This window comes from Talpa occidentalis, unplaced genomic scaffold (genome assembly GCF_014898055.3).
Source record: "Talpa occidentalis isolate TD23 unplaced genomic scaffold, MPIMG_talOcc4v2.1, whole genome shotgun sequence".
In the NCBI taxonomy this organism is placed as follows: Eukaryota; Metazoa; Chordata; class Mammalia; order Eulipotyphla; family Talpidae; genus Talpa; species Talpa occidentalis.
This window is the reverse complement of record NW_026555331.1, coordinates 119,002,904-119,018,241: the sequence shown is the minus strand read 5'-3', so window position 1 is coordinate 119,018,241 and position 15,338 is coordinate 119,002,904. Positions and strand designations below refer to the sequence as shown.

At 39.1% G+C, this 15,338-nt stretch overlaps 1 protein-coding gene across 1 annotated transcript in view; it reads right to left on the bottom strand.

Annotated features, from left to right (window-relative positions):
• MAGI2 (membrane associated guanylate kinase, WW and PDZ domain containing 2) overlaps positions 1–15,338 on the bottom strand; it is a 1,147,386-nt gene that overhangs the window by 252,847 nt on the left and 879,201 nt on the right. Inside the window, 2 exon segments of the mRNA XM_054692500.1 lie at positions 3,581–3,763; positions 5,667–5,788. Coding sequence (XP_054548475.1) covers positions 3,581–3,763; positions 5,667–5,788 — 305 coding nt within the window.

The window sequence follows — 15,338 nt, the reverse complement described above, 5'->3', positions numbered from 1 at the left end:
CTTACTCTTACAGAAAATTATGTGGACATGATGTTTATAACAGTAGTGTTTGAAAATATGGCTAGTTTTGAAACTTCAATCAACTTTTCAGATGTCATATCCTGTCAGGTCATAGGGCAGGCATGAGAATTTAAAATCAGACTGCAAAATCATACTTATTTCATTACATTCATTTTTACTTCTGTGAAACTTTCACATTTTATATTTTTGTCCTTAATAATTTGACTGTTCATTACTATGGTGTAGGGTAAAGAAAATATCAGGCTTTTCTGCCCTTCCGCCATCAGGATAGATGATGGATCCTTGTCCTGAATGCATGCCTGATGGTGGGCACCTGGAATAGGGTGTGGGCATAGGTAGATGGGATTCAGCTGAGCTAAGACTGTGCTTTTAAGGGCGGCGTCACGGGGGGACGCCAGCAGCCCCAGCCAGCAGCAGCAGAACCGAAAGAGAAGCCGAGAAGCAGCAGAACGAACGCTAGAGAGCCCAGATAGAGTGAAGACTTGCTGGGGGCTGGGAGGCCTGCCAGCCTCCCAGCCCCCAAGCCAGCACCCCTGCCTGCCATATGCCTGGTGAACCCCAAATAAAAAACCTGCAAAACTACTGAGGACTCTGACTCCTCCTTTACCCGATCTGCATGGGATCAGAAAACCTGCACTGTGCCCGTTCCTGCCCTTACAATTGGCGTAAGTCGGCAAGATCCATGCAGACGGGTATTGGAGCCCTCCGAAGACCTGGAGGGACTAAGGAGAACAGACTGTTTGCCTGTGATGACGCTGGAGGCGCCATGGCGGCACAGAAGGTGAACAACGCCCACGAGCTACAGGACGAGACCTGGCATGAAGGAGACGCCCAAAAGGACCAGCCAACGACACCGGAAAGGACCAGCCACCAACACCGGAAAGGACCAGCCAATGACCCCTGAGGCAGCAGGCCGTTGCTGACGCAGGGAGAGGCCAATGGACATGGACTGATAAACTTGGACTGACAATGCCGCCAGAAGGCGGAGGACCTTGCAGGTTGATATGTTTTGGGACCCTGGGGGGTGGAACAGTTTTGTTTGTAAACCCCAGGAGATGGGAATCTGGGGGTGGCCAGTGGGCCTTGATGGCCAAAAGCAGCCTGTGTATGCCCAGTGGCCAGGTGGAGGAGAAAAGCCAACTAAGGTGGCAAAAGCTGGTACTGATGCTAAGTTGAGAAGCCCTAAAGCGGCTGTTAAGCAGCCTGGGTATGCTGAAGCCCTGTGAGTCTCGTAAAATCACCTGTGGGTGATGCCCTGCTCATTCTTGAGTGAGGGTGAGGAGCTGAGGAGCCCGTCCTTGGGGGACGGGTGGGGAATGTGGCTTGGGGTGGAGCCCAAGCCAAATGCAAAGTTTGGATCCCCAACCCATGTGCTTGTGCAGTGGGTTGGCTTGAGAGCAGGGGTCTGCGAGTCGCATGGGTGGCCATGAAGGCCGAGTGTTGGAGCGACTGCAGACAGAAACCCTGAGGGTTGGCGATTACCCCCAACAGAATAAAATTGCCAATCCCAGAGCTAGTGCATCCTGGGGGTGGATGCTGTGTGCCTTGTAGCCGAGACTACAGCCAGAGAAGGCCAGGAAGCCTGACGGCTCCTGGTGTGTTATAGCAGATGCCGTGTGTGATTTCCCCTCCCTCGTATGAGCAGTGCCTTCGGCAGCAGATTTGGTGGCTCATCTGCTGGTACCAATAATTGTCTTTTGCACTTGGTTGGTGCCCTGCCTGGACTTATTTGTGTTCTGTTGTATTTTGTTATGTTGTATTTTGTTATTTGATGTATTTGCTTTTGTGGGCCATGGCTGCATTGTTTGTTTGCTTAGAAAATTGTGTATATATGTATAGACTGTATGGCAGAAAACCCTGAGGGGGTGGACTGTAGGGTAAAGAAAATATCAGGCTTTTCTGCCCTTCCGCCATCAGGATAGATGATGGATCCTTGTCCTGAATGCATGCCTGATGGTGGGCACCTGGAATAGGGTGTGGGCATAGGTAGATGGGATTCAGCTGAGCTAAGACTGTGCTTTTAAGGGCGGCGTCACGGGGGGACGCCAGCAGCCCCAGCCAGCAGCAGCAGAACCGAAAGAGAAGCCGAGAAGCAGCAGAACGAACGCTAGAGAGCCCAGATAGAGTGAAGACTTGCTGGGGGCTGGGAGGCCTGCCAGCCTCCCAGCCCCCAAGCCAGCACCCCTGCCTGCCATATGCCTGGTGAACCCCAAATAAAAAACCTGCAAAACTACTGAGGACTCTGACTCCTCCTTTACCCGATCTGCATGGGATCAGAAAACCTGCACTGTGCCCGTTCCTGCCCTTACATATGGTAAATTAATTTCTATTATAATATGGATTGACATCTAAGTAACTGCATATGAAAATTAATTTTTTTTTTTTTTGGGTGAGGTCAGGAGGTCTCAGACCTGGGCAGCCCCATAAGGTCTGAGCACCTGTCTACAGACCAAGCATTTCTTTTATATATAACTACCTTACACTGATAACATTGGTTTATTTTTAGCAGGCACAACCATTTGCTGCAAAATTCCTAGACAAGGGGGCCGGGAAAAGGGGGAAAGATGCAGACATTCGTGGATGGCCTTTGGGAGATAAATCAGCTTGACCAGCTGCCCGATCTTGTTAAAAAAAATGTAACTTCATTTAGATAAGCTAAAACGTAGATGGAATGCTTTCTAAAGAAAGATTTATTAAGTAAGCAAACTTGTTAATTACAATTGCATTGGATTATTTACTGTGCCAGGCCTACGACCCTTTAGCAGGAAGCTAGTAAGATTTATATGCTTAGTAGTTCCCTTTCAACAAGAACCCAAAAAGTTAGGTACTGTTAGCTCATTTTTTTATTATAGTTGGAAAAATTCCATATTAATCACAAAATTGCTATTTTTAACTGTACAATTTAGTGCCATCAGTTATATTCACAAGTTGTACAACCATCACTGCTATCCTTTCCCCAAATTTTATCACCCCAAACAGAAATCTGTAACCATTATATAAATACCCCCAACCCATCCAATATCTTATAACTTTCTGCTTTTAAATTTGCCTAATCTATATATTTTATGGAGTGGGATCGGACTAGAGAAAAATCCTTTTACATATAACCACAGTATGGGGATGTACAAAGATGAATACCATTAAAATTTATTTATGAGCATACATATTTAAATATCTAACCTGGGAAATTTAGCAGAGAATATTATAAAAGGAATATAGATTTAAAAATATCAAAGGCTGAATATAAGCCAGCAAAGTATGAAATGTTAATCATTTCAGAGAAAGAACTCTAGAAATAAATTAGAAAAGTGTCAATCTTAACCACCCATTGAAGCTAGCAAACAGAAGGGACAGTCTGAAAAATGAGACAAAGGTGATATTCAAAGCTGTTTCCAAAATACTTCAATCTGATACTTTGAACTTAGCGGGGACATAACTTGTGGTTTTCTTGAAGCAAAGTGATCTTTGGCTTTCAAATTACAAACACAGAAAGTGGCTGCTCATATTTACCTCAGAAAAAAGATGTTATAAAACAATTTCTAAAGCATAAGGAACTTACCTGTTTCCATTTTCCCATCCTGTGCTGCAGGCCCATCTGGAATCACACTTTTCACCTGCAGAAACTCATCAGGTTCATCTCCGCCAATGATGGTAAATCCAAAACCCATGTTGCTCTTTTTTAGGGTGGTGCTGAGGAATGTTCCCTTCAACTGGGATGCATCCCGGGTGAAGAGTGGTTTTTCTACATTGACCAATATAAGTTAAAAAAGAAAAAGCACATTTAAGGCAAGTTCTCACATTAGAGAAAACCAGTCAGAGAGCAGCAATCCCAGGGATAAGCAGGGGTGGGTGGGGAGGGTCTTCTACATACATGCAAGCAGGTGGTGACTGCAGGAGCGAAGCTCTTAGTACTTAGTACAAACAAAGGGTAGTCCCAAGCATCCAGGGAAAGGTGAAAAAGCTGCTTGGTTTGCAGAGAGACTTTTTGTTAAATCAACGTTTTCATTCACTAAATTAGCTCTACTGTAATTAAAAGGGCTTAGTCAATAGGCTGTCAGAGTTTTCAGAAACAGAGACCCCAAATCATCCAGACACATCTGGATATGTTCTGGTTCTGAAAGAGTCAGTCTACATGGGAAGTATGTGTGAATGGCTGGTCCTGCACAAAACCTTGAAGGGATAGGACTAGAGAATTGAAATGGGCTTTTTGGGGTTTGTTTAAGAAAGAATAAGTGGAGTGGAGTGTTACCACATATTCAAATGTCTAAACTGTTTAGAAAGAGCACCTGGATGTGGGACTGAGTTAATGTTTGCTTATACTGTGAGCTGCTATAAAGATAACCAGATCAATTTCTACTGACCCAGCAGTGTTTAGTATACTCTAACATGTGAGCAATAGGCAAGCCAATATTTCTAGATATAATTATGAATGTAAAGGTAACACACTTTATAACAATATGCTGCCACATTTCGATCATAAACCTAAATAATTTGAACAGAACTTTAACCAACATACAAAGGTTTCAACACTAATTTGATGTATGTTTTCCTAGTTGTGACCTATAATATATTCTAAAGCATATAAAGTGCTTTAAAAATAATAGTTGTACTGGGAAACAGAATAAATGTCTACTTTAAAGGATCAGTTACGTACTATATGTGTATATAACTTATAAACTTATAAGTATTATATGTAAACATATATAAATATAGATATTTAGTTGTTAAAATTTTGGTGATGATATTTGTAACAGTCAAACTCTGTGTGGTAACTACTCACATATTTTGTACACTACCTTTGCTGTTACATTTTGGATAGTATGTAAAAGACAAATTAAAAAATAATGAGTCATACTGGAATTTTACTTGGTTTACAAAGTATTTAAAAATGTAATGTAAAAATTTTATTATGATTCTTTTAAATTCAAATGAAAAATGCACATAACCTTTTTACCTATGTTTTCCTTGTGTATGTTATGGGTGCACCTGGAGAGAAGTTCGCGTGAGACCTTTACATTCACTGGAACTGCGCTGCTGTGATACGCTATCATGCTTTCATTTGTGAGTAACAGCCCACGAAGATGTGAAAAGTTTGTGCAGCAACTCATCCCACTACGTGGCTCCAATGTGTAATTAGGTGCAGCAAGCAGCCTGGGACGTACCCAATGGCCAGGGTCTCCCTGCGTGGTCGCACCAATAGTAAGACAAGTCATTCACGCTGCGCGACCTCTCTGGGGCAGCACGGGGGTAGATGGATTTAGGCCTAGGTAATGTCGAAGAGGAGCTGCCTACTGTCACAAAGGAAAACAAGCTTTATACTTGTGCTTTGTCTCATGAGGACAGACTTAGGCATCTCTATGAATCTCTGCAATTTACAGTACCACTATCAAAAGCCATTAATTTTCCACCTGGGGAAGTGCTATAAATTCGTATGACCCAGGGCGCCCAGGGCTTTAACTTAATCTGTGGTTGCTAAACTCATTAGCTTAGAAGCAGAGTAAACACCCAGCTAAAACTAATAGATGGGTTTGAGGAAAGCAAATCAAGTCTTTGAAATAGTTCAGATCTAAGACTTATTTGGAAGCCCAGGTGGTTTAACAGACAAATCTTCCCTTGAAAACATGGGGTGCTGCCATGTTACATACCTCGGAAACCTGGGGCCTGCAGGGGCTTTGTTCCAAGTTCTGTGTGGGGCATGTTATGCTGCTGTAACTTCCTTTTTGCTTCCAGGACAGGGTTTTCAAACTGTGTTCTTCTATTTATGTGGCTGAAAAAAACGAAATATCAAATTAGGATAACAGCAGGGCAAAGCCATTTAAGAGAACATATGTATTGCTCTACAGTGAGCTAATGATTAACGGACACCTTGTGTGATGACAGTCACGTGCCCCACAAGGCATGAGAAAAAGCGTCTGCTGGGCTGGCTGGTATAGGGTACACCTTTCTGTGACAAGAGCACAATTTTCAATGGCTCTATCATCAGTTATTGTAGTGCAATTAGGCATTATCCAATCCCCCCAAAACCCTACAAATTGCACTTTCTTCCTGGGTTTTCATAGTAGTTCAAGAACAGTTTGATACATAAAAAATAAATGATCAACAGATAAAATTTCTACAGAATCTTGTAGAAGAGTATCATCTAAGTTTGGCAAAGAACCCATATGCAAGAAGGAGCGTATAAACTCACTAATTTCATGTAGCAATTAAACTCCATACTCTCAAGAGTCAGATGACCTGTGTTGGAGGGCTGGAGTATGGGAGGAAAGACTCCATGATATTGATGGAAATTATAGAATACCTATGTAGGCTGCCTGGTGCTGGGTATTCATATTCGAAAGAGTGGCTTGAAGCAACTGTGGGTCAGCTAAATAGAGGGCAGATAGTTGAAGTATTCTTATGCAGGAAGAATGTAGGGAAAAACCCAGCCTTGTGGCCATGCCAACAGGCTATTTCTTTAGGATATAAATGCCCCATGAGAGAGCTGGCATATACATTGATTTTGATTCTTTGTACAAACTGAAACAGATTTATGATATGAAAACATGACAAGGAGAAAGGGATCAGAAGACAAATTAACAATTAATGAGTACTTAATTCTGTCAGATGCTATTTCCTCATTTAAAACTCACAACAATAGTTCTAGATTCGATTTATTCCCCTTTTAAAAGTGATGAAATTGACAGGCCATAGGAGGTTGAATGACTTGCTTTTAAGTGCATGCTTAGTAAGTGGAAAGGCTGGGCTTTGACCTTGTTTATCTCTAAAATGCATCTCTTCTCTAGTACCTTTTGTTTTCAATGTTCAACTGAACAGACAGTTGATGTACATGTACACACACAGACACTCACACCTTCTAAAAGTACACATCAGAAGGGAAAAGAGGTAAAATAAGCAAGAGCTCAACAACCATTTTTCTATTATTATAAATCAGATAATTCCTAGTGAGACAGAAAAGTGGTTGTCAGAAACATAAGATGACTGCAATATCTAATTATGTATCTCATGGAATTCAGGGTAAGGAAGCTGTTTGCCACACGGGCTCAGAAGTCAATTAGTCTTGGATTCAAAATCCAGCTCTAATGCTTGATTAGCTGTGTGACCTTGATTAAGTTATTAAACCTAAACTTTGTGTCTTCTTTTATAAAATGACCATGATATTGTCTTCCTCCTGGTGATTGTGACAGTAAATGAAATAATCAGTTGACACAGTCTGTTGAGCTTTTATATGCTCAATAACAAGCAGCAGCTCTCTAAGCATCCTTACCCCATAAACTCTGACATTGTTATTCTAATTCAGAAGGGTCAGAATTTAAAGCCTTTCTTCCATTTGCTTCATTTTCATGTAATTCCTTTATCGAAATCCTTTGAAATCTCATTACCTAGGGGCATATTATTCCTGACTTTGCCCTTATTTATCTGTGTAGCTTTAGCTTTGGCTGAATCACCACCTGCACCCTTTGCTTTGGATATACTTGGAGTTACTTTCCTAGGCAACATCCTATTCTCTATTCACACGAGATTCAATGTCCCTCACTTGGAGCAAGACAACCTGGGAAAATCACTCAATTTTCTTTTTTTTTTTTTTAAGATTTATTTATTTATTAACACAAGCACTGGGTACAGTCAGAAGTGCAGGAGGGTGAGAGGATTCACCAGAGCCAGAGCAGGGAACAAAACAGGCAGACTGAGAAATACACTGCTGAGGGGAGCAGCAGGTGGCAGGAGAGGTCTGCGCACCATGTGGGACCCCAGCGGCCGGGGATTGAACCGGCGCTGCAGAGGCTGTGGGCAGCTTCGCAGCCCAGGGCTCAACCGCTGCGCCACCAGGGGAGGCCCTAAAATCACTCAATTTTCTAAGCATCAATGTCCTCATCTGACATTCAGATCTACTTCTTGGGGTTGCTCTGAAGATAAGAGAAATAAAATTTGCAAAGCATAGGTACATAAATATACATATAATTATAAGGTGTAGTTATTCTTTATTCTTCAAGATATATTTTTTATTACTATTACCAGTAAGTGCGCTGCTATTACTGTCATTATTACTATGAGGCTTTCTCATATCTTATAACTCCTCCCCTTGACTCTCATAAAACCTTCAGCAGACTTCTCTCATTGAGTTTATTTACTTATTTTCTTATATCCTGTCTTATCACTAAAAGGATTTGAGGTACTTTTATAGACCATCACCAACAAAAATTAAACCAAATCAGGGTGAAGTTAGTTGAATTGAGGAGGAAGATTTGTAGACAAATTGATAATATGGGCCCTATATGTTTAACTTGAGTTATGTGGCAAATCAGCTTTGCGCTTTCAAGCTGCTGATTCAGTGGGAAAGAGAAACCAGTTATAGTCTAGGGTCTTTAAGATAAACCCAAACCATTGTTCAAATTCCTGTTACTGAGTCTTATGAGATATTTCCTGCAAAATCTTGAATAAAGAAGTTTCTGTGATGTAGTATAAAAACAACCTAAGTGGCAGCTTCAGAAGAATGAATCTCACAGGCCATATTAACCTTATCATACTGAGTTCTGATGATTGATTTTCCTGTTTATTTCCTTTCCAAGATTGTGTACGCTTGTATACAGCGTCCACATGTTACTCACTTTTGTATACTGAGCATTGGACACAATTAAAGGTAATCTTTTTTGGGTAGATAACTAAATGCTGAGTGTATGTTTTAAGAATTTTGTTTACAAATATGTGTTAAGCAATTTCAAGAAACCAAGAAATAGCTCTGAAGTTTATTGAACTTCATTTTTTCTTTTCCTATCCATTCTGTTTTGCAGGTCATTGTATGCATATTTTTATCCTTAGAAAATACAAAAACTTTCTGGAATACATTTAAGATTTATTATTTATTATTTATTTATACAAGCACTGGGCACAGTCAGAAGCGCAGGAGGGTGAGAGAATTCACCAGAGCCAGAGCGGGGAGCAGAGCAGGCAGACTGATGAAGTACACTGCTGAGGGGAGCAGCGGGCAGCAGGAGAGGTCTGCGTGCAATGTGGGACCCTCGCTCGGCAGCTGGGGATAGAACCAGCGCTGCAGAGGCTGTGGGCAGCCTCGCAACCCAGCACTCAACCTCTGGAATACATTTATATATAAAATTGGGTTTCTTCAAGGTATGAATTGCATGCAATTGTTTCCTTAGCAAAATCCATTTGGAGCCACCTTCTTTGTGGATACTATGTTGAAAATATTCCCTTTATTACAGTTTCTAGAGTTTACAGTGAATGAAAATACCAATGAATCAGGCTGGCATTACTTGTATCTCAGTAATAGTAGAAATTGGAAAATACTTCAGTATCCTCAGCTAATTGTTACAAAAAATTGCAGTCACAAATGAAGTCATTTATTTAAAACTGCCCCCAAACTTAAAAAGACCTATCACAAAGAAATATTTTTGTAGCACATTAGGGAAGTTTGTCTTCCTTATGCTTCCAACATGAATAATTTCAAGTGCCTTTAGCAAGGATTTGAGGGTCTTACAATGGGTACAGAGGAAGTGAAAGACAAAGGCCATCCTCCTCCTCATTGTTTAGGATCTGTGAAATAATTGCTAACTATTTCATTTAACTTCCATTCAAAGCAGGGACCTGGGAAGCTACCAAGAGTTCTTACTTTTTAATTATGTCTAGTCTATTGTCACATTTCACTAAAAGAATCCTAGGTGTTAAAGAACCAAGTGGGAAAAGACACATATTCTGAAATGGGTATATCCTAATCTCATTTTCATTTACAAAATGAAAGACTGATATGAGACACCTTCATTTTGGCATAGCAAAATAATCTGAACACAAAAGGGTGACATTCCATCAACTCCCTTTGCCCATAAATTCACTCATTTTTCTCTTAACTCCCTCCTTTTGCAATGGAAAAGAAAATTAGAATGGAAATTTAAAATAGGTTCATATATAGTACTGCTTTGTAGTTCTGGATGAATGTGAGAGACTTAAAAATAGCAAATAAAAACAAAAACAGGGAAGACTAAGTCTTCCTAAACCAACTGATTATTTCAGAATAAGGTAAAACATTGGCATTTTCAGTATTTTTATTGTATAAAGCTTTAATATAGTAAACTGTCTTATAAATAACTAAACTTTTAGAGTTTCCAATATGTATTTGCTTTGGGAAATCATGTCTGTATGTATATGTGATCATTATACAGTATTAATGATATTTTATGATTTTATGTAATGTTTCAAAAACTTCTCCCTCCAGGTTCTCCTTAGTCTTTATAATAAATGTACATTTAATGGCTATGTAGATGTCAGTGGAATTAAGATACCATTTCAATATGATTTTGCATTTCAGTTATATCCAGTCTTATTTGTATTTTTTCCTTTCAATGATAGATGATTCCTTAATAAGCACTTTTAGAAGTATAACATATTGTGTTTTCTGAAACATAACATTAGAATAAATTTCTGGGGTCAGATAATGAGCTCTTTACATGTCTTTATAAATATTGCTACTTTTACCTTACTACTTTATTTTATTTTTAAATTGTATTTTTTTTTAATTGAGATAAATTTGGTTTACAACACTGTGATTTACAGGTATAAGTTCACACCTCTTTAGATGTTTGTTACCATACCACATCTACCACCAAAACACCCATTATCCTCCACCAAAGTCCACTGATCCTGTCCGAGTCATTGTGGACCACTCCTACCCTCCCTTTCTGATAGCCTCAATTCTACACTCAGATCTCAAGGGTTTGTTTGTTTTAGCTTTGTGTGTTTTTTGTTTTGTTTCTTTATGTTCCACATATAAATGAAATCATCCAACATATTCACTTCTCCTTATTTTGCTTAGCATAAGTCCCTTGAGTTCCATTCAAGTTATGTGGGAGAGAACAGAACAACTTTCACGTGGAACATGTACTACAGTGAAATGTTAAACAAGGTGTCTGCAGTAATTACTCAAAGCCATAAAGCAGCCAGTGCTTAACCAAATTATTTACTGAAAAAAGTGCATGGATAGCGGCAGACATACATAAAAAGTGATAGATATCACTCTTTTCCAGTTTAATTCTCCCACAAAATATATGTTGTGATGATCGGAACTTTATGTGAAGCTAAGGGCCAGCTCATACAATATAACCAATATGCATTTGGGTAAAGACCCCACAGAAAACTTCAAAAACAGAGTCTCCTAAGGGCATTTTTGTGTTAGATGAAAAAGTCATACCACTTTGATGATGAGATTTGTACTGGAGGAGATGATAACAAGCAGTTGCTATCCTGTGTTACAACAGAAATGTTCTCATATGGGAAAAAACTACTGTTAGGGACAAAATATGGGATAACCATGGAGGTAGGCACTCAGCATTGGGGTTGGGAGACTGGTTTGGGGTACTGGATTACAGCTCAATTTGTTATCCTTTCTGTGCACACTTGTTCATTTTGGGTCTTTTCTAAATCTATTTTATTTGGGGCCCTCCTGGTGGCGCAGGCAGTTGAGTGCAATGCTTTGAAGCTCTCTGCAGCCTCTGCAGTGTTGGTTAGATCCCCCTGGCCGAGGAGCAACCCACATGGCGCAGCAGACCTCTCCTGTCTCGCCCACTGCTCCCCTCAGCAGTGTATTTCAGTCAGTCTGCCTGTTCTGTTCCCGGTTCTGTCTCTGATGAATCCTGTCACCCTCCCACACAGCTGGCCTATACCCCGGTTCTTGTATAAATAAATAAATCTTTAAAAAAAATCTATTTTACTTGGAGGATAAGGTTGGGATAAAAATCATTATATACTTCATAGAGTTATTGTACACATTAAATGAATTAAAATAAATTACTTGAATGTAAGTACTCAGTGAATTAAAATAAAATTTATTTATATGATATTATACATAGAGAACCCCAAAAACTCCACAGAAAAGCTAATTCAACTCATCAATCAGTTCAGTAAAGTGGCAGGATACAAAATCAACACGCAAAAGTCAGTAGCCTTCCTATACACAAACAATAAATCTGAAGAAGAAGAAATCAAAAAAACCATCCCTTTTGTTATTGAAACAAAAAAAATCAAATATTTGGGAATAAATCTAACAAAAGAGGTAAAGGACCTATACAAAGAAAACTATAAAACACTGTTAAAAGAAATAGAAGAAGACACAAAGAAATGGAGAGACATCCCCTGCTCATGGATTGGAAGAATAAACATTGTTAAAATGGCCATCCTTCCAAAAGCAATATACAGATTCAATGCTATTCCAATAAAAATTTCAATGTCATTCTTCAAAGAAATAGAACAATTATTGATGAAATTCATATGGAATCACAAAAAACCCCGAATAGCCAAAGCTCTCCTGAAAAAAAAAGGAAGGGAATGGAGGCATCACACTCCCAGACTTCAAACTATACTACAAAGCCATAATCATCAAAACTGCATGGTATTGGAACAAGAACAGACATACAGACCAATGGAATCGAATAGAAAATCCAGAAATAAACCCACAGATTTATGGTCAACTAATCTTTGACAAAGGAGCAAAGACTATGCATTGGAGCAAAGAAAGTTTGTTCAATAAATGGTGCTGGGAAAACTGGGTCGCTACATGCAAAAGAATGAAGCTTGACCACTACCTCACACCATACACAAAAATCAACTCAAAATGGATTAAAGAACTAGACATAAGACCTGAAACCATAAAATATATAGAAGGAAATATAGGCGAAACACTACGTGATCTGCACATCAAAGACATCTTTACAGACACATCACCCAAAGCAGTGATAGTGAAGGCAAAGATAAACAGCTGGGACTACATCAAATTAAAGAGCTTCTGCACAGCAAAAGAGACAATAACAAAAACAAAGAGAAACCCCACCAACTGGGAGAACATTTTTGCACCCAACACTAATGATAAAGGACTGATCACAAAAATCTGCAAAGAGCTGATGAGACTCAACAACAACAAAGAAAATAACCCAGTCAAAAAATGGGCAGAAGAGCTAAAAAGAAACTTCTCTGAAGAGGAAATGCAAATGGCCAACAGGCATATGAAAAAATGTTCAACATCACTTGTCATCAGGGAAATGCAAATCAAAACTACCATGAGATACCATCTTACACCAGTGAGAATGGCACATATTAAAAAAACTAGCAACAACAAATGTTGGCGAGGGTGTGGAGAAAAAGGAACTCTTCTGCACTGTTGGTGGGAGTGCAAACTGGTCCAACCACTGTGGAAAGCTGTGTGGAGATTTCTGGACCTACTAAACATAGAGCTTCCATATGATCCAGCAATTCCACTCCTAGGTATTTACCCAAAGGACACAGAAACATCAATTCCAAAGAACACCTGCACCCCTATGTTTATAGCAGCACTATTTACAATAGCTAAGCTTTGGAAACAACCCAAATGCCCAAAAATAGATGACTGGATCAAGAAGATGTGGCACATATATACCATGGAATATTACTCAGCATTCAAAAAAGATAAACACATGCAATTTGCAGCAACATGGATGGCGCTGGAAGGGATCATGCTCAGCGAAATAAGCCAAAAAGAAAAAGAAAAATACCAGATGGTCTCACTCATAGCAGGAATCTAGAAAACTTAAATAAGGGACCAGGAAAATGAATAACTATAAGAAAGTGAAAATCAAAATCAACAAAAAACTATGAACCAGAGACACTTTTAGGGGGGCGGGGGCGGGAGGGGAGGGATTGGGGTCAGAATGGGGGGGCTGCAATTGTATGGGGAATATAACAATAAAAAAAATAAAATAATAAAATTTATTTTATATTATTTTATAATAAAATTAAAAAAATATTGGAGTAAAAATTATTATATACTTCATAGAGTTGTTGTATATATTAAATGAATTAAAATAAATTACCTGAATGTAAATACTCAACAAATGCTATCAAGATTTGTCAAATATTTGTTTCCACAATACTCTTTGCTTGGCACTCTGGCAGGGGGTGGAGGGAGGGGCAGTGATCAATCAATCAGAAATATAGTCTAATGGGGCAATAAAACAGGAACAAAAATCATAATATAACACAGGGTTTATGTAATACAATGCTTACCTTATAGGGTTTTGTAAAGCTGAAGTTTAAAAGTATTAGTTTAAAACTAATGTTTTATATATACTTCATTTTAAAATATAAGCTTTGGATAAATGGAAAAATTGAATCCATTCTACTTAGAACTCTTTTAAAGAACAGAATAATTGAATCTCACCTCTTGAAAGATTTCTTAGTAATTCTAACACTTAGGTGATAATTTCCCTTCTATAAATGTCCATTTATTATTCCCTACTGTACCTAATGGGAATGTGAGTTTGCTTTGGGAATGTGGGTGGGAAGATTGAGTCATTCACGTATTACTTTCGCCTGTTCTTTCCGGACATGAGGATGTCGGATCTGGGGATATGGTGTGTCCAAGTGGGAGGTAAAATCACTGCTGAAGGAGATGAATATCCATGTGTAGACTCTGAAAGCCTCACAGCTAAGGGATCTGTCTTCTACTCCATGTAAGACTAATGTAGGGAATATTCTCTGATATATGACCTCTCTCCTCTTACCCCAAAATAGTGATAAATTATTTAGTTCAGACATTAACTTGTACTGTGTATTTTATGTATATCTTATGCATAAAGGGATTTCATCACATAACCACTACTATTTACAAATTACATGGAAAATTTGATATGTTACTCCCAGCAGAAATAGCAATGTGCCCTGTCAATCATGTCATGAAGCCCCCAGGACTTACAAGATACACAGACTCATTTCAGAAGCTTCAGGCGTGCATTTAAAAATGTTTTCTGCCCATCCCTTCTCATTCCCATGAAATCTTTCATATGATATTACCAAGTGCAGGAGGAATTGTTGTTATCAAAGGCATTTCAAGCCTTTTGCTTATATATTGAGTAAAAGTAGTGAGTTATAAACCTGGAATAGGATAGAGATCATCTAGAAGGAAAGTAAAAGGCTACACTAGTTTAAGATCTTTCTGTATTGAGATAAGATCACTGGTGTCTGCCAGTTCTGACTGAATGACTTTAGTCCTTCAAATCACTTATATACATTCATTATTTCATCAGTGTGTTAGTCACTGAGGACACAAAGATGAATATGACACAATCCTTTCCCAAGAGGGCCCATCCTCTAATGGGGGAGACACAAATGCATACGTACCTCTCACATGTAATGATAGACACAAAGATACAGAAATACATTGGGGCCTGAATCCAAGGAAATCAAGAGAATTACCAAGGACTCAATAACATCTGAAATTATCCTTGAAGGAGGAAGTTGAGGTGAAAGTACTAATATGTGATGCTAAATAGACTGGGAACAAG